Source organism: Diaporthe amygdali (assembly GCF_026229845.1).
Source record: "Diaporthe amygdali strain CAA958 chromosome Unknown NODE_30_length_622097_cov_64_914702, whole genome shotgun sequence".
NCBI classification, from domain to species: domain Eukaryota; kingdom Fungi; phylum Ascomycota; class Sordariomycetes; order Diaporthales; family Diaporthaceae; genus Diaporthe; species Diaporthe amygdali.
The window spans coordinates 357,553-376,674 of record NW_026517050.1 but is presented as its reverse complement, the minus strand read 5'-3'; the positions used below and the strand labels follow the sequence as shown (position 1 = coordinate 376,674).

Below are 19,122 nucleotides of genomic sequence, written 5' to 3'. Positions count from 1 at the left end.
TTGATGGGATTCGACTCGACTCGAGTTTGCGTGATCGCGGCTCATCTCCGCCATAAGAAGTCTGATGGGTTGCGATGGAGCCTGAGGAACTGGCTTCAACCGAGCTGGAATCCTGATACAACTATATGTCGAAGCCAGGACTTGACGGTAGAATTCAGAAAGGCGAACATCAGGACTCGCAAATGTCAGGCAATCGAGGACGGACACCTCCGGCGGAGTAAGAGAATTAAGCATGCTGTGGCAAATGAGCTTGATAAACCCTTGCGCAACCTTTTTCAGTGGACATGTTTGCTCTGCTTGTTGCACACTCAAAATTGGTGTTGAACACAGTGCTTCGAGGAACGGCCGAATAAAAGCGGGCTGGCTACCCACACCGAGAGTTCTCGAACTTTTGTCCTTGTTGATACACCGAACCTGTCGATTAGTTGGTGTCTCCCGGTGAGAGATCACATCCGACAGGTATGTGTAGACTGCAATAGAGCTAACAGCCCTGCCAGTCCAATTCGATGTGCGGCATTGTTGTCTACCGAGTCGTTGTGGCAGAGTGGTGGTCCATTGTCTTGGCAGACAATGCCTTGGCTCGACTTGGGATGACGTTGGGTGATGGTGTTGCCCCCATCGCGGTCAGACCAGCATGCGTACAGGGCAAACAGGGCATAGATGGCACCAGTGTGCATCCCTGATGTCCGTTATCTATCATCGATGGGGTTGCTGCTTGAATGTCCTTCGTCTAGCTTTCGTACATGGTAATAGTCGCTAGGTGATAGATGACTGTGTCCCCATAAGCATCTATTCACCAACCACCCATATCAGCTTGGCAGTTTTTCTCTCAGCAGCTGCAGATCGACACACAGAGAGACAGACACTTTGCCCTATGAAACGGACTATGGGCTCTGGGGGAAGAGTGTTCATGATCGCAGGTCCAGGGCCGAATATCAAGCAGGTGAGGCTGGGACATAGTGGATCAGTATGATGCTGAAGACGATAAGAATAGGGCAGACAATAACAGCCCTGGGCCAGGAAAACGATCCTTCAGGCCTTCCCATGTTTGGTTGAGGCAGAAAATGCGTGGCACGGCTGAGGTTGGCTGAGATGATGCCAAGGCACTCAGACATCTGGCTTCTGCAATAACACACCTGGGCACCTGGGCGGTTCTGCCTGGGCGTCAGGGCACCTGGATATTACCGCTCCGTCTGCTTGTACCTTCAAGTTCCGATGATGTGCCTTCTGTCTCTCTCGCTGCACTGCCCAAGCAAAGTACAGCGCTAATTCGACTGGACTTTGGACTTTGGACTTGTCCAACAGACTGCACCGCAAAGGAATCATTTGCACTGTCTGGCCCACTAATTCTAGGTCTTGGCAGCGCCTGGTGGCCCAAAATGGGCACGCTAACCAGCGAAGCACAGGGGGCCAGGGGGCTCATGCTTGCCCATGATTAGATCTGACATGGGGTCGAGGGCCGAGTACGTACCCTCAGGTCGTCTATCCTCTGCACCGCACTGTCCCGTGCTCGCTCGTGTGCCGCCCATGCTAATTTGTTGTCGTGCCTCCTTCCTCCTGTCTGTCTCGCCTGGTCTATTTTCCTACACAACCTCCTCGCCCTCACCGACTCTCGCCTGGGCCTCAACCTTTGCTCCCTCCTCCCTATCATCCCCTCCCACGGCGTTGAGGACCATTAATATTACTTTTCTTTTGGACATCGACTACCGAGGAACAGAGCGGATCGGCATCAGGGCTATTCGAGGCTTCGTGGGATCTACATTGTTGTTGTGCTGTGTCGGCATCACTTCCTCCTCCTTCGATATCCTACGCCGAGATCCTGTTACCCCTCGAGTTGCATTGCTCCCCACTGGTACCCGACTATTCAATCGACTTGGCTTGCACTGTACATTGATTGACAGTGTCTCGTACCTCGTGACGACTCTGTGATCACCAACACCAACTGTTTCTACAGTCTCTACCTACGGACATCCGACTCGCCATTCCGACGATTTTTTCCTGCCTATGCCTGCGTCTTGGCCGCCCCACGCTTGAATATCGTTCTTCACCAAATTGCTAGGATTCGACTGCCTCGCTCTTGCGACGATGTCGAGCAATGGAGCCCCCGATGATGACTGGCATCCCCACGTCTTTCGCATGCCCGACTGGGTTGAGGCTTTCGTACGTGCCCGCCGCCGACGCCCTCCCTGCCTTAATGTGTGGATATGCTGACCCGTCTCTCTCCAGCTGATTGTGACTATCCTCTTCACCTCAATGTATCTCACCCGAACGAAGAATTACTCCATCTTCGGCAGCAACCAGAGCTACAGCCCCATAACAGCCTCGCCGGCTTCCAGCTCCCCCAGGACCTCCATCGACAGCGACCAGATTGCCACTTATCGGTCTGACTACCCAAGCAAGACCCGCCGCATCTTTGGGATATGGACCGTTCGAACCCCCAACTCGTCGAGATTCGCTCGGCATTTCCACTCGCGCATCCTGCAGAAGTTCCCGTTCCTGGTCGAGATGTTCTACTGGGTCCTCCAGTTCTTCTTCTACCGCATGACCGCACACATGGCGGCTGTCTACTACGGAGGCAATGACAAACTATGGGATATCGCCCAAAACCACGGCATAGCACTGCTGGAACTAGAGGCTTTCATGTTTGGGAGGAACTCCGTGACTGGCACTGCTAGGTGGATTGAGTGGAACGTACAGCAATGGTTCCTCACTGGCGCCAAAGCTGGTGATTTCCGTGGCATATTCCTCACTATTCTGAACCGGTCGTACTCCCTGATCCACATTCCCGGGACTGTTGGGTAGGTTTCGATCCCATGCCTCTATTCATTTGCCTTTTTCCCTTCGGATAAGCGCGACTGCTTGCGCGACCGTCTCCGAAAATTTTGGGGGGTTGATGCTTTGCCGCGCGGCCTCGGACGCCCCCTCAAACCCCGTTCCCTGTTGCAGCTCAACGCTAACCATCGGTCTAGTTTCATCGCATTCTACTATTACGTGTCGCCGACCTTCACCCGATTTGCGAATGTTCGTCGCACCATGACCCTGCTGAACCTCTTCGCGTTCACCATCTTCATCCTCTACCCGTGTATGCCGCCGCGTCTGCTGCCGCCAGAGTACGGCTTCATTGACACTGTCAATGGCGAGGATGCCACCTCAGTGTGGCAGAGTGGAAACTTTGTCAACCGCCTGGCCGCTATGCCCAGTATGCACTTCGGCTATGCCTTCTGCATCGGCCTGGTCTTCATCTATGAGAGTGCTGCGGTCAGTGGAGTGAAGGAAATTTACAGGCGTTACGGCAAGACCCGTAACCCCAGCCAGACATGGCTGCCCGTCCCTGGCGCGGATGAGGAGAACCTGAGCAATGCGTCTGAAGTTGAAGTCGAGCAGCAGTCAACCAGCGAGCGCTCTACCGCCTCGCGCATCGCGTTCTTCGCGTTCGGTGTGTGGTATCCATCATGGGTCTTGTTGACCATTGTTGCAACCGCGAATCACTACCTAATGGACGCCATGGTCGCGACGTTGGTCGTGCTTATGGGTTTCGTGTGCAACCGGATCTTGTTGAACTTTTTGCCGCTTGAAGATCTGCTGCTCTGGGCATGGAGGCTGGAAAAGCCTGTCCCAACTACCGGTATGAGGAGGAGGAGACGTTTGCGGGTGGATGGCACGCAGTATTAGGATCATATACCGGGGCCGAAAATAGCATCTAGCTGGGATTATATTAAGTTGTCAATAATTATAGGGGTTTTTTGGATACAAGACAAGCATATGGATAGCGATACCAAATTACACAATGTTCAATAGACAAATAATGTGTGCACGGCTGCTTCGGGACACGAACGGAAAGCCAAATTCGACAAGTAAGCTTCGCCTATCACCATTATACTTTGGACAATATCGGATGGTCCTCAGGTGTCTGTACTGATCGTCATTTGGGCGCTCTGTCACCACCACAACTGACGTGCCTGCAGAGAATGAAGGACGCGCGAGCGATATCAATGCTTTTATGCACATTGCGTGGGTCAGCGCGTACCCTCAATGCCCCTGTCACCCGGTTGCCTCCAAACCACGGTTCATGGGCGAACCATTGTGAGCACTAGCCTCGTCTGCGGCCGGACCGCAATATCGACCGTAAGGCGTGCGGCTCGGCGCTCGTTGCCGAGTCGGCCTCGCGAACCGAATGATTATGTTTCGTTTCAATCCGGCGAGTCGTTGTCGGGGCCTCGGGCGCTCTCGTTCTGTCAATCTGTCCACCCACGGAGTTGGGCACCACAGCCACGGCCTCGTCAATGCAACAAGCCTGCCCGGCCAGGGGTTCACCTGGCTTTGTACCCGTCAACTGTTTCACGCAGAGTTCAGCTAGAAGGAATAATTCCTTCTACTAAGGGTCCTCGGCGGGTCGCAGATGTCGCTGCGCATGAATCTGACGTAGACATCGTCAAGGACCGTTGTGTGCAAGATGCCTGAGCAGAAGAGGACACTGATGCCAAACTGGGAGAATGACTCCACTCGGGAGTCAATTGATGCCTCGATCCTCGCCGCCGGCGAGTGGATTCGTCTGTCAATGGAGATCTTATATCCAATATCGACTCCCACATCAAGGTTCGGTTAGCCTTCTGGGCAGACACTGGTCCCGTATTCCTACTCAACTATATGCCACCACTCCCATAACACCGCCACCACAAGATGACGTCTAATGGTCGGGGAGAGGATCTGGAAGCCACATTAAATCAAGGGCTGCATCGTCATTTCAGGCACAAGAACACAAATCGCTTTCCTCCTACAAGACAGCCTGTGGCCTCGCCTACTTCAGCTCTTTCTCCACCATCACCAGATCTCGACCCTGACTCAGAGGACGACTCCATGCCCATACTCGAAGGATTGATGGACGGAAATACAGGCGCTTCGAGGCATAGACGGCAGGCATCAGCAGCGTACCGAGGCGTCGAGTATGCTCTGTCGCCATCACTGAAAAGTCCATCGATAGTCTTCCCCCGGATTCCCAGTCCTCTTTCTCCTCAGTACTACCACCAACCATTATATCAAAACCCAACGCCGATACAAACTGGAGTCCGATTACAATCACCGACACCACTCTACAACAGGACACAGAACTTCCGCTACTCGCAACAAAAACACAAGCCCGCCCCGCTACACCTGCAAGCCGACTCGCCGACTCTTGGGCACTGGACGCACCTGCAGCCACCGCCCAGCCCAATCCCAACGCCGTTCCTCATCGACGACCATGACGATGGAAATGGCGACAGCGACAGCGACGATGAGTTCCCGATCAGGCCATCGGCGGCGCTGCTGCCGCACAAGACGGAAAAGGACCCGCCGCCTCGGCGTCTGCCTGACTTATTGCAGGACGTCCTGGAAATCATGAACTCGATCACGAACCAGCAGAGCCAGCTCGAGGAGGAGAGCCTGGCGCTGCAAGACATGGTTGAGCTTGTAGTTACGATGCAGGAGCAGGCCGACTCGCTGATGGAGTACTCAGACCTGGTGGAAGAGTATGTGGACCTGGTGAATGACGAGGTTACATCGGTTTCTAGTCCGTCGTCGACTTACTCCATCGATACTGTTGATGTGCAGGAGCAGTTCGAGGGTGAGGATGATGGGGTCGGGGTGGATACTGGGGCTCGAGAGGTGGCGTCGAGGGCTGACTCTGGTGTGAGTGTCGGAGACGACACAGTAACCGATTGTGAGGATCCTCGTCTCACAGAGGGCCGGGTTCAGGCTAATAGGGGCATTACACTGAACCCACCGGGGGTTCCAAAACAAGCATCCAGGGAGCCACCATTCCGGGACTCTGGCTTGGGATTGATGAGCCCCGACATGGCTTCTCCGTCGACCATGGGACGAGGGAAACGGGGGCCTCAAAGGGGCCGGGATGCCCGCTCTTCAAGGGCAAGAGGAGTCGCTTCTCGAGCGAGGGGTCGATGAGAAGAAGTTGTGAGACATGACCAGCTAGTAATGAGCGTGTTATTGGAACGGATGGTCTCTGCCTAGGCAGTCTACATGTAATGGACTCGTGAATCCGAATATAATTTCCAAAGGCTCAGCTCCTGTTCCACACTTGGTCCTCAAGCCAGCGCTGACCACCAGTTGACTCCAGTGACTTTGAAAAACCACTGCATCACTCACTCCACAGATATACCACTGATCCTCGGACCCATGATAAGCTGGCGAAATGTCAAGTGTTGGTCCTGGGAGTCACTCGAAATCATAAGGCTCAGTCACGCTCACCAAGCTTAGTTCCCATATTTAAACAGAATACGCTCCCCAGTTCCAAAATCATTTCAGCTTTTCCAACAGACCCAACCGACAGAAAACGGATCCTCGGCAAGTGAATCAAACCCCGAAAAACCAAAAAAGTCAACAACCGATAACAAAGGGAAACCACGTCAATCAAAGATAAAAAGGATGTCTTGGAAATGCTCATGCGGTCGTTGGCTTGCCGACGATGAGAAGGAGTGCCCGTGCAAGAAGTCAGGCTGATCACTGTCAGCGCGCAAGCTTTATTTAAATATGGCACATAATGAATAATTGTCTTTGACCAATCTCTCCGATTGTAACACCATATCATCAACATGTATTCGCGAGCCAGTGTATGCCTTGACATTTACCACGGAAGTCGTCAAGCTAGGATTCACTTTCTAGAGACTGGATTTATCCGACATTCTGCGGCAGCCAATATCCGTAGAAACAGCCAATCAGGTCCTAGTTACTCAAGAAGATGATTTTATTAGGAAGGGTTCCGAGTGAGTCGCCGCTATGCTGTGGCCGAACCAGAAAAGACGCAGTCCACTAACGAGGTGAAGCCCACTAATTCACAGCACTGGCAGACATGCGGAAAATCTGAATCGTAGGCGAGCCGCTGCGAGTCCCATCTACGTCATGACCCTTGTCTCAATTTGCTAGCCAGGGAGGGCCCGAACCCAATTTTGACGACATTCCCGGTCATTTGCCCAGGACGAGTCCAGTCTGGGCGCGTCTGCCAAAGTTCACATCTGCCCCAAAACACAAGCCGGGCTCTCTTCAATCTAGAAGACGACTTTCCAATTTCCGCCAACGTACTGCAGAAGACAAAACAAGCCTTCCTTCGACACCCAGATAATCAGGATGGCGTCATCCACAGAAGAGGCTTGGCCGCAGACCATGCGCGCTTGGACATACAGCAGCGCCAGCGGCGGCCTCGACAAAGCCCTGCAGCTACAGACTGAAGCTTCCCCGCCACCAAAGTCCCTGCTCGGCAAAGATGCCGTGTTGGTCCGCGTCAGTCACAGCTCGCTCAACCCAGCAGACTACAAATTGCCCGAGCTCGGCCTCCTGGCCAAGTTTGTGATCCCTCTGCCCGCCAGCCCTGGAATGGACTTCAGTGGCACTGTCACCGCAGTTGGCAGCGATGTCAAGGACTACCGACCCGGCCAAAAGGTTTTCGGCAGGGTCGACCCCATCAAGAACCGGTACGGCACGCTGGCCGAGTACATCGTCGCCAAGGAAGAGGGCATCGCGGCGGCGCCGGCCGGGTGGGACGACAGGATGGACCAGCTCGCCTGCGTTGGGACGTGCGGCCTCACGGCGCTGCAAAGCATCGAGCCCTACGCCGGTGCCGATGCCAAGGGCGACAAGGTCTTTATCAACGGCGGCAGCGGCGGCACTGGCACCTTTGGCATCCAGATTGCTAAAGCGCTCGGCCTGCACGTCACGGTCAGCTGCTCGGGCGCGAATGCCGAGCTGTGCCAGGGCCTAGGGGCGGACGAGGTCATCGATTACAGGGAGCAGAATATCAGTGAGGTGCTGAAGGCCAAAGGGAAGGTTTTCAAGCTTGTGGTTGACAATGTTGGGTTTACCCCGCCCGGCCAGGAGGACTTGTATACCGCTGCGAATACATTCATGGTGGATGACGGGCATTTCATCCAGGTCGGTGGCGGAGCTAGTGCTTCGCAGGTCAAGGCTGCCGTGACGAGGTCATTCATGCCAGGTTTCCTTGGAGGAGGAAAGAGGAAGTTCGCAATGATCATGACGAAGCAGAGCCACGAAGGGCTGGCGAAGATAGGAGAGTGGATGAACGAGGGTAAGGTCAAGAGTGTGATTGACGAAGTCTTCCAGTATGATGATGCTCCTAAGGCGTATACGAAGTTGAAGACGGGTCGGGCAAAGGGAAAGATTGTTGTAGCGGCTGCGAAGTAGTGAGCATATCATTGAGATGACGCTCGGTGGAAGCAAACGGTCCCACCTGTTCCTTAAGATTGTCAGATGGAACGGAGAGGATTGAGAAGTTTCTGAGATACCACAGGCCTTTGAAGCCGCAATAATAGCTTAGTCTTTGCGTTTTATCTGACATTAATGTCCCTCGGCCGGTACCCTGGCGCCGAGACAATCTTCGATGTTTGTTAGGTGACAACGCTGCCAAGAATAACCCTGGACACTGGGTCACCAACACGAATTCCTACCTCTTCGAAGCTTCAGACGGCACGTTGCTTACTTGCCTCAGTCGTTCTTCCGTGGTCTCAAACAGACTGGGCACATGCACCCCAGACTGGTCGAATGGTACATCACCCAGCGCCATCGTGGCAACTGCCTTGGCAGAGAGGAATGACAGAGCCATCCCGCCGCCATTGAACCCCGCGAGTATCCACTGTGCCTGTTTGCCTGGAACCTTGCCAATATGTGGGAGACCGTCCGGAGTAGCCCCTTGGACTGTGGTTCTTTGTCAGTATCAGTCCTTGGGGGATAGGAACAGTTATCTTACTCCCAGTCCATATTTTCTCTATCCCTGTGCCGCTATCTTGCCAGCCGTTGAAGTTTCTCTGCATATAACCTCCGAAATAATTTGCTTTTACGATAGGCTCCAGCAGCGTTGAGTCATCCACCGTGTCGTACCACAGCTCTCGCTGATCCCGGAAAATCCAGTTCCCACCTCCCACTACAATCCCACCGTCTGGCCTGGGATTCAGATAGTCCACTGTCTCAGACCCAGGCACAAGTCCGAAGTCGATATTATAAGTATGGCTCAGGTGCGGGAAGACCGGCTCCCAGCCATCCTCTGCGGCCAAATGCGTTGCTATGCCTTTATAAGGGGTAATGACACCGCGGTATTCAGGAAGCAAGGCCGCTGAGTACGCATTCGTGGCGAAGACAACTCTTTTGGCTTTGACAGAGCCTCTAGAAGTGTGGATGACAGTCGTGCCGTCTTGATTGGTCTGCACGCTCGATACCGGAGTCTCGGTCTGGAGATTGAGGCCGGTATTCTTTCCCATGGCCTTCTCAAGTAAGCCAGTAACAAACTTATACGGCCACAAGGAACATGAAGGCACACTGAAAGCCCCCTTCGCGCCCTTGATGCTTGTCAGTCTCTCTGCAAACTCAGTCCCTGTCCAAAGCACATTGCTGGTCCACTCGCAGCCCTTGGCAAGATATTCCTTCCATTTCGCCTCCAATCGTGCAGCCTCGGACTCTGACTTAAAGACATCGTAGCTTCGGCGAAGCTCAAATTCGCAGTCGATGCCTTCTCTCTCTATGACTTCCTTGAGTGCCGGGGTTTGAGCCCACACGAAGCGAGCCCACTCATCAGCAGCTGCCACGCCGAACTTGTCGGTCATCTTCATCAGCGTCGTGGTCTTGGATTTGATATGGCCTCCATTGCGGCCTGTTGCACCTGAGCAGGTCTGACGAGCTTCGAGGAGGAGAACATGTGGTGGGTTGGGCGTGTTGGAAAGGTGGTAGCTAAGAAAAGTAGTTAGCCAGATCGGATGATGCATTGTGTGGAGAGTTGCGTGACCCACGCAACAGAAACACCGGCAATACCAGCCCCAATGATCACAATTTCGCTCTCCTCGGGGAGATTTGGTGTTGATCGATGTGAGTCAAGGCGATGGAGCTCGCTGCGCCAATAAGATAATGTAGGATTCGCAACCGGTAACATATTGCCAGAATCTGGATTAGCGGCCATGGTTTTGACTGTAGATTGAAATCGCAGTGGTCGGGATTGGGTTCTCTGGGTCAGGTGCAGAAACCAAATCTTTATGGCCGTGATGCTTGATGTAAGCTTTTCAAAGGCTAGTACGAAATGCAGTCAAGGCCTTCAGTCGCTGTGAGTAACAAACGGTTGGAAGCTGTGCACATGTATTCGCGTCTTGAATTGCGTATGCCGTCTGACTGCTGATGATGAAATACTGCTGGCCTGACTTGTCGGCTTGTGTCAAGAAACCTTCCAGAAATGACGACGTGCCGGCGTACATCCAACGCACCAGCGCCCGAGGAGGAAAGGTGGGCACACAAGCGATGGCTTAACATTGGGCCGTCTCACGCGTGACGTCTTGTTGACCTGCATGAGCAATCCAGCAAGCCTCTCAATCCCCGACGTTCTTTACAGTGCTCAATGGTCTCTTACAAAAGCCCCTGCCATTTTTCAATAGTCAGATGAGACGTAGAGCATATGTTGTTTCTGTGTAAACCAGGAGATAATAAAGACTGAAAGGAAATTGAACATGTGTCTGATATCGTCAGCACTGGAAAATAAGGTCCGATTTCATCGCTCAAGCGACAGAACACTGCAGCGGATGTAATAATTTGGAGTACTTTGAGTCCGCTTCCACAGTACCAAAAAGTGACATCGAGAGTTGATCAATTATCCATAGTTCAAAAATGACACAATAAATGAAGCTCCAATGGCGTACCGTCTAGACGACGGAAGAAAAAAGATAGCCGAGAAATGACATCTGGAGAGGTGAATAGGGTTAGACAACTTACCTAGATTGGATACTTAAGCATTGAAGTAATCTAGACAGGAACCTTTTAAGATAATGTCATAGTAGGCGTGAGTTTCATCTGACCCAGTGGGAAGCATAATTGCTTTTGAGTCGCGGTTCTGAATGAGCTCCCCAGGTCATGCAATGGACCTGGTAGCCAAAGATCTACCTGAGACTTTAAATGAATTTGTTGCTTATCGCGGGTGGCCACCTCACCAGCATCGTAGCTGATTGGGCTTTTGTCACGTCAAAACACTCGCTTACACATGTAGTCACAGTACTACAGGTCTCGGCAGAGGTTCTCACAGGTCCTTGAGCAGGCATGGGCTTCGACATGACAAATACATGAGGAGCAGTGTTTCGGGCTCAACAAAATCTTCTTAGGATGCCAACGTTCGCTGGCTGAAAAGTGACTCACACTTATGAGGTCGAATTCCACTTGAGGCTTGAGCTTATTCAAGGCTCAGCTCAGCTCCATGAGTGAATAATGAACAACCCGGGGTCTTGCTGATGGTTGAGATATAGTTACTCCCTTCAGGATCTGTGGGACATGTCATATTACAGCCCGAAGCATTTTCTAGGAGTGACGTGGCTCAAAATTCCAAGCCGTGGTATGATTCGATGAGATTGCCTCTAAAGTGCTACAACTTTGTTGGGGTGAGCTGAAGCTTCATATCAGTCAAGGTTCATGCTAGCTCGCCACACTGAGCGCGATGCCGCTTGGAAAGCATCGGCTGCTTGGCAACATGGCTCATTCTGAACCGACGAGGCTTAGCAGGCCGACGATGATCCAAGCCGAGCCGCAGGATGCCTTACTCAGAAGATCAGTGATCCAGGCCATGACGAATGACCCCTCTAAGCCTTGATCTTGATGCCCGATATATTGAGTCCCATGACATCACTTCCAGAGTATATAAAGCAGTGGGACGAGTCCGGTCTTCTACTCTTCTCCCAAGTTTTGCCGTTAGCGGAGTAAAACATTTGATCCAACATTAGAGTGAAGCACAACGCCAGGCACAGCATCAGCGTTACGACATTCGGCACGGCTCAGCTTCTGTTTGACTCCCAAGGGCGTCACTCCAGGTAGGTGATCTCGTCAATTCAAAGGTTGTCCCCTTCGAAGAACTGCAAGTTGAGGAAGTCAAGACTATCGTTTAGCTAATAAGTCTGCAGTTTACACACAAACCAAGCGCCCTCAACTTCGTCGATCAAGTTCAACCCAGTCCGATGTGCTTCGGCTTCAGGCACCATCTGCACTCCGACCGACACCATTGCCATAGGAACTGCGCATATTGCGCACCTCCAGCTCGACCGGTTCAACATGTAGTGGTGGAAAAGAGGCGGTACCAAGGAACGGGATACAGGCCGTACTATGGAGGCGTTCACGGAGGAGGTATGAACGGGCGAAAGTGGTAGGCGTGCTGCTGCGAAATCATGTGATAACAGGGGGGACTTGCGTGGATGGAGATGCGTCCTGCACAAGTCAATAAACCATGCATAGTCAAAAATAAGGCACCAAATAGCTAGGCGACTGTTTTCACATAATTTCCCCTGATCACACGCATTAGCGAGGTGTGCATGGCTAGGCCTTCGAATAATTCGTCGATAAGTTTGATGCTAGTCTTCGAGTTCGCGCCATTGGTTCTTTAGATTGTGATTGATGGGAAACTTGTATCTCGAATGCGGGAATATTTCCAACTTTCCCTAGCCAGTATGGTCTTATCAGACAAAGGAGAATACCAAGGGGCAATATATACCGGGTTAGGGTGGACTTGAGGAACCACTTCCCGATATCACCCCTCGAATACTACCCCCGCATTGCCCAAGGTGGGAATCGGAGTCCGCGGCTCCTGGACCCGTTACGGTTGACATGTGCAATAAAGAGGCGTGAAAGGCTAATTAATTAGATCTGGCATATGATAACTCAAAAACAACTTTTCCACTCAAACATGTAACATGTTGTTGTGCCACTTCGTACTGTTGCAACTGGTGTGCAACATGTCTCGATCGTTGTTCAACCGTTTCGACCGACTGGCTTCGAACGTGTCGTCAGTTGCAACCCAAGCTCTCGACAAGCGGCAACAATCAAGTCTGGCATCTTCGGCGCACGCGACGACGGCACACCAGTATTATGCGATTCGAGTTGTCGATGCTACCACTAATCGAGGAGTCCCTCTGGTATATCTCCGCACAACGTACAAGACTATTTACATGACCGATAGCGCCGGTTATGTCGCATTCAACGAACCTGGCCTGATGACGGGAGATCCAATCTGGGTCACGGTCAGCAGCTATGGCTTCGAGTCACCGACTGGCTTTCTTGGCGTTCCCGGAATGCAAATCCAGCCCAAAGCCGGGGGCTCTATAGAAATCAAGCTCAATAGAACTCAAGTCGCCGAGCGGCTCTATCGGCTTACGGGGTTCGGCGTCTACCGAGACAGCGTCCTACTTGGCAAGCCGGTGCCGGTTGAGCAACCAGTCCTGAACGCAAAGGTTGCTGGCAGTGACACCATCCAGTGTGCCAAATTCCACGGCAAGCTCCTTTGGATGTGGCAGGACACAGATCAGTTAGCATTTCAGCTTGGGAATTTCGCAATGACGGGCGCAAGGACTGAGCTCCCACATGAACTGAATGCTGACAAGGGCCTCAACTTTGACTATTTTACAAAAGACAACAAGCCGAACGAGTTCACAAGAGGCATGGTCGACATAACTTTGCAAACACCAGGGAGCTTCCCTCTGTGGGTCGATGGCTTGACGGTAGTACCAGATGATACAGGCAGAGAGCGTCTGATCGGCACTTACTGCGCCTCTGGGCCCGGGCTGAGCTGTGTGGAGCGAGGCCTGGTCATTTGGAAGGATAAGAAGCAGATTCTAGAGAAACTGGTGCAATTTGATGGCACCAACAACGCTATGGATGTGCTTGCCCCGTGGGGACATACGATCTACGTGAACGAGAATGGAACACGTTACGCATTTTACGGCAAGAATATCCGAGTCAAAGCGGACTTCAACAACGCTTCGCAGCCGTCACAGTACGAGGCCTTCACCTGTCTTACTGCGGATGGGCAGCGAGCAAACAGAGGACCGAACGGTGCATTGATCTGGAGCTGGGTCAAAGGTGGGAAGCCAGTCAATTACGAGAACGCGGACAGTTTGGTACAGTCTGGCGTGATAAGTCAAGAGGAGTCGCCTTACAGACTTAGAGATTTGGACACTGGACAAGCCGTTACTGCACATACAGCTGGAATTGCGTGGAACCCCTACCTAAAGCTTTGGACCAATGTCTTTCAGCAGAGTGGAGGCGACACTACTGCTGGGGAAATATGGTTTTCGACAGCCCAGGCGCCAGAAGGCCCCTGGACAGCTTGCCGGAAGGTTGCCACGCACTACATGAGCCTTGATGGGATCAATAATAACAACAACGACCTGTATAATCCCGTTCAGCATTATGAGCTGATGCGAGAAGGCGGAAGATACATCTACTTCTCCGGAACACTTACTAATACCTTCTCTGGCAACCCATTTGCAACTCCGTACTACAACTACAACAACATCATGTATCGATTAGATTTGAACGACTCGAGATTGAGACTACCACAACCGCCGGCGGGCTACTGGGGCACGAGACACGACGAAAGCTGCTGAGCGGCAATGGGTTGGCGAGCTTCGATTATACTACCCATTCACACGCCCTGGCAGGTGTCAATGGTGATATTAATACGGTATATATGGGTACGGTGTTTATTGATCTCTTCAATTCCTTGCGCGATACCAGCTTAGAGTGCTTTTGGACGAGCCAAATTCTTCCTAGTATATAAATGTATTTCAGATTTCCACCAGGAGCTCACATCACAACAGCAACTTTATCTGTCATGTATGCACTAATATCGCCCAGAAAAGCCGCGGCCAAGATCGAGATAGCTCCAAATCCGATGCTCGCGTAATAAACGTAAGCATATGACTCAGCGTAGGCTGTCTGACCTGCCTTGACAATGGCGTTATACAACACCTCGTTACCAGCAATGCCGGGGATCTTCTTGATTTCCTCCAGCAAAGCGGCTCCAGTCAGAACGATGACCTCACCAATGACTTCTTTGTCCGTTATCCCTCCCATATACATTGTTCCGCCGATATAGTGAATAGCTGCAGGGGTGAACTTGTTGATGAAGACATTGTAGTAAATGCAGTACCCTATACTGCCGCCGATCACTCGAACACTGAGTGTCAACGCTGCTACAGTGGCGATGAGGTCGTCCGGGCAAATGATCATAGTGATGATGGAGGCAGGCACCACAATACCTCCAATACCGAGCCCCGCCAAGACGAGAATCCCCCCTTTCACTCGTTAGCTTGATACAATAGAGTCCAAGAGCCAAAGTATTAAGGGCATTCTTTGACGTATAGGGGAGGATACTAGGGGAAGAATAGTCTTGTGCTTACAGAGCTGGTACATATTATCAACGCGACCGATGGCCATGGCACCGCAGCCGGCTGTCATTAGCACTGATGAGATGATCATCAACAGCCTGTTAGCTCCTCTGAAGACGGACAGTAGCACCAGAACAACAACAGCTCCTGTCATAATGGCAAAACCAACAGGTATGCCGCGGATGCCGACGTCAACTGGATCGTGACCGTAGACATTGAACGATTGTGTCGGCCAAAACATAAGAATTGAGAAGAAGTTTGCGCCCGAGATGAATGTGATGATCAGAGTGAGCGTGAGAATCCTTGGAGCCTGGTTGATGCGTCTAGGGAACATGGGATATTTGGCAAACCAGCCCTCCCAGACGATAAATGCGATAATGAGAACAACTCCGAGGAGTAGAGGAACGAGCACGTGAACAGAGGTCCAGGGATAGATGTAACCGCCCCATTGCAGCCCAGCCACTGAAGCAGGTCGAATTAGCGAGCGAAGGGCGTGCGGTGGTCCTTTTGATCTGAGAATACTTACTGAACAGAATCATTCCAGATATGCTCAGGAGACCTCCAACGAGGTCGGTCCGCTTCAAAATTTCGCGTCGGCCCACGCTGTTCAAATTGGCGGGGGGAGGTGGGAAATAAAAGACTGCGGTCAGGACCAAGCCGATAAACGCCCAGATAGCACACAACAGGCCGATATACCTCCATGACGAATAGTAGGCAATCAGCTGGGCATACAAGACCGAAGGACAGAATGGCACAATGGTGAAGACGAGAATGCCGACATATTTGCCTCTTTTTGCTGTAGGTGCTAGCTCGGATGTGGCAGCCAGGGCAGTCAGCTCATTGATGCCGGCACCGATTCCAGCAAAGACCATGCCTCCAATGACAATGTTCATCGTCTGAGCCGTGGATACGATAATCATTCCAAGAACGATAAATGCGGCTCCAGAGATAGCGACATATCGTCGGCCGAAAAGATCTGAAAGAGATCCGACAAAGGGGCAAATGGCAGCTAGCGAGAGCAGATTCGCGAGGACGAGCCATATCCATCGGTCATGGCCGCCGATGTCTCGATAAATATAAGGCGGTATCGCTCCGAGAAGGTAAACAGGGATTTGAGAACCTGTCCAGAGGAAGGCTTGAGCAACAAGGGCCATGAGCTTCCTCTTCGTCATCTGAGAGTGTTCAGGAGCGTCAGCCAACGAGTGTCCATCTCCACAAGTTCGATTTCAGCTTACAGGAAGCTCCTGGTGGGACTCCTCATCGCTTGAATTTTGCCTGGCATATTCAACGTTCTCTTGAACTCGCTTGTTATCGGCCTCATCGAGGCTTTTCTCGCTGGTTGGAGCCATGTTGAACAGCCGGGTGCATTCGAAGCGAAGGAAAAGTAGTAAGAATGGTGTGGAACCCGGATGGAACTAAAAGGCTTGAGTGAGATGTACGCATTTATTTATACCGGGTATCTTTGTGCCACTTTATGAGTCCGTAGGACGATCTGCGTTGCAGCACTAGGGAACAAGCCGTGGCCCGTCCGACCACGAAAGCTTGTCTGGGTACCCATGGTTCTTCCAGTAACCCGGAAGAAGACCAGCTGACTCGCTATCGATGCGAACGCGACAATGTGGGAATACAGGCACAAGACTGAATCCTTTCGTAGTGGCCGCCAATAGCAAGACATTGATGATAGACACGCAGAGCTCTGAACAACAGGTACCTAGTCTGCTAGACCACTAATACACATGGGAAGCGAGAGAGGAGACCCGTCCCTCGGTTGAGAATACTACCCCGCAGAGGAACCAGTCTCAATCAAGGCAATACCGCGAATACTGCACGCCCGTCCTGGTCCTTCATAGGCTCGATACCAGTAAGCGCTGCAACCTTGTTGCGTGGTAGTTCAGGGTTCCCCGCGTTGTAGGGAGTCTGGTCCCTTGCACTTGTGCCCCTTTCTTGACCCGTCTGCCCGTGAGGAGGAATAGAACACGAGAAGAAGCACTCAAACCTAACGCTGGCTGGCATTCTGATTGATCTGTCAGACTCACTTCCGGAGAGGAGAGCTTCTGGAACAGTGGCCGAGGCGTTTTTAGCTTCTATTGCCTCCTCAAATCTGGACTGGTCTCGAGGGAAACCTCTAGCTCGAGCACTAAGTTGGCGCCATTCGGAGTATCTCCCCCAAATTATCATTATTCGAACGGCAAACTAGAGCTGCAACACCAGTCCGCCACTTCCCGCCAAACAATTACACCGCAGTCATGCAGAGGGCAACGCGCTGCTAGACCGGGTTATGGGGGTGAGCCTGGAGCGGGCAGGCCATACCTTCAGGGCAAATTCACGCATCAGGAAGGAGATGTGGTAAATCTCATAAATGTTTCCGGGCCGTAAGGGATTGAATTGGATGACAATAGTCAGGTCTCTCAGAGGCAGGCGAGGGTGCGCTGGGCAGAGTGCTCTTGATAACCCTAACGATCCCCCAGGTCGAATCCATGCCAAACAAGGTAGAGTACTACGTGACCTCACATCTTGGCTCTGGACTGACTGCCCGTCCGAGCGGTCAGTGTAGATGGCTGGCGAGTCCACTGCTATTTTAACAGTTGCTATATTCATGATCACCTGCAAATTGTGAAAAGACGCATCAAATTGGTCAAAGATCACCTATTCTTCAAGTGTTACTCAAAAGTCTAGAAAACGTCACTGAAATAAGTTACATCATTCCTTCCATCATGGTGTGTGACGTCTGTTTAAGGGTGTATTTTTACGTAGCACCGTATAATCGTTTGAGTTTTAGTCATGCAACTTCCTCGACTACACTGGACTCTGTTTACCTAGACATGTACTATTTTGCGTACCTATATGTCTCCACACGATACAAGGTTGTTGAGCTTGACAGTGATCAGCCTATGAGGAAAGATGTGTTGCAACGCCCAAAGATTGTCACTGTGATGACATTGACTCAAACTACGTTGGATGGTCTATGCCTCGAAGTGTTCATTATTCTAGTTCCCGGTGTTTGGCGATCCCTACTTTTCCACAACGCAGGCATCCAAAATTAGCTCGTGTTGATCTAGACATGACTCCTCGTACTCCTCTCCATCCAGTGCCCAGATCCGGTATTGCAATTTCCATGGCTAAGTTGCTGTTTCACTAACGAGATATCCTGCGGGACCGAGGAGCTGTACCATGCAACTCGAAAGGTCATCCTCTCAAGTCCCATGTCGGTAGCTCTCTCAAATAGTTCGATTACTTTCCCTTCTTCAAGGATTTGCTTTCTTTTCCACAGGGTATCGCAGTCTGTCGATGCTATTATCTTCCCTTTTCGAGTACCGATTTCGCGTTTGTTCAGCTCCTCGTCGTCCCAGATACATTTGTAAAGATTGGTATTTCCAGAAAAGATCAAAAGCTTACGGACTTCTGCGAAGAATGATTGCGACCGTAACACGGGAAGCCTTACTGCAACATCGTCGTTAATGAGCTCTCGAGCCTCGAATGTTCGAGTGACGGGGAGAACCGACGACGTAGTCCACGCTACCAGGTCAATCATCATGTTGGCTGTAACAGGTTTGCGGGATTCGCCATCAAACAGAGGGATCGGGTATTTAAGGGCAAACTCCAGGCTCATCTCACCATCCCTTTGATCCATATTCACATAATCTCGCTCTTCCTGTGACTGGGAACTTGGCATTGGCTGGATGGTCATGGTTGGGGTATGGCAGCTGTCTTGTCGTGATACTACAATTTGGACCAGTTCCAAGGGTTGAGAGGGGTGGCCTTCTACAATCAAATACTCGAATGCTGGACTTGAAAATTCCTTCTGCCGATCCTATTGTATTAGCCGTGTCTGCTTTCTAACAATCTCATTGACAAGTGGCCCGAAGAACAACAGCGTACGTAGCCATCGATTCATAACGGCATAATCCATTGTTCCTACCGAAAACAGACTCACCTTTAA

General features: G+C 51.6%; 6 protein-coding genes across 6 annotated transcripts; 3 read left to right on the top strand and 3 right to left on the bottom strand.

The window, feature by feature from the left end:
* Nucleotides 1-2,085: 2,085 nt before the first annotated feature.
* Nucleotides 2,086-5,940, top strand: J7T55_014196 (uncharacterized protein; the record flags this gene model as incomplete). The annotated part of the gene is made up of 6 exons (XM_053132255.1): nucleotides 2,086-2,160; nucleotides 2,227-2,798; nucleotides 2,970-3,625; nucleotides 3,966-4,083; nucleotides 4,438-4,601; nucleotides 4,829-5,940. 6 exons carry the CDS (start codon nucleotides 2,086-2,088, stop codon nucleotides 5,938-5,940), a joined length of 2,697 nt encoding a protein of 898 aa, XP_052989797.1.
* A 1,179-nt stretch (nucleotides 5,941-7,119) lies between these two features.
* J7T55_014195 (uncharacterized protein) lies at nucleotides 7,120-8,190 on the top strand (the record flags this gene model as incomplete). Its single annotated transcript, XM_053132253.1, has 1 exon — nucleotides 7,120-8,190. The coding sequence occupies one exon, from the start codon at nucleotides 7,120-7,122 to the stop codon at nucleotides 8,188-8,190; it is 1,071 nt and encodes a 356-aa protein (XP_052989796.1).
* A 143-nt stretch (nucleotides 8,191-8,333) lies between these two features.
* Nucleotides 8,334-9,952, bottom strand: J7T55_014194 (fad dependent oxidoreductase superfamily; the record flags this gene model as incomplete). Its single annotated transcript, XM_053132252.1, has 4 exons — nucleotides 8,334-8,381; nucleotides 8,486-8,700; nucleotides 8,753-9,726; nucleotides 9,786-9,952. The coding sequence occupies 4 exons, from the start codon at nucleotides 9,950-9,952 to the stop codon at nucleotides 8,334-8,336; spliced, it is 1,404 nt and encodes a 467-aa protein (XP_052989795.1).
* A 2,797-nt stretch (nucleotides 9,953-12,749) lies between these two features.
* On the top strand, nucleotides 12,750-14,399 carry J7T55_014193 (uncharacterized protein; the record flags this gene model as incomplete). The annotated part of the gene is made up of 1 exon (XM_053132251.1): nucleotides 12,750-14,399. One exon carries the CDS (start codon nucleotides 12,750-12,752, stop codon nucleotides 14,397-14,399), a length of 1,650 nt encoding a protein of 549 aa, XP_052989794.1.
* A 199-nt stretch (nucleotides 14,400-14,598) lies between these two features.
* Nucleotides 14,599-16,531, bottom strand: J7T55_014192 (uncharacterized protein; the record flags this gene model as incomplete). Its single annotated transcript, XM_053132250.1, has 4 exons — nucleotides 14,599-15,089; nucleotides 15,195-15,644; nucleotides 15,709-16,354; nucleotides 16,418-16,531. The coding sequence occupies 4 exons, from the start codon at nucleotides 16,529-16,531 to the stop codon at nucleotides 14,599-14,601; spliced, it is 1,701 nt and encodes a 566-aa protein (XP_052989793.1).
* A 1,706-nt stretch (nucleotides 16,532-18,237) lies between these two features.
* J7T55_014191 (uncharacterized protein) lies at nucleotides 18,238-18,870 on the bottom strand (the record flags this gene model as incomplete). The annotated part of the gene is made up of 1 exon (XM_053132249.1): nucleotides 18,238-18,870. The coding sequence occupies one exon, from the start codon at nucleotides 18,868-18,870 to the stop codon at nucleotides 18,238-18,240; it is 633 nt and encodes a 210-aa protein (XP_052989792.1).
* Between the last annotated feature and the right edge of the window lie 252 nt (nucleotides 18,871-19,122).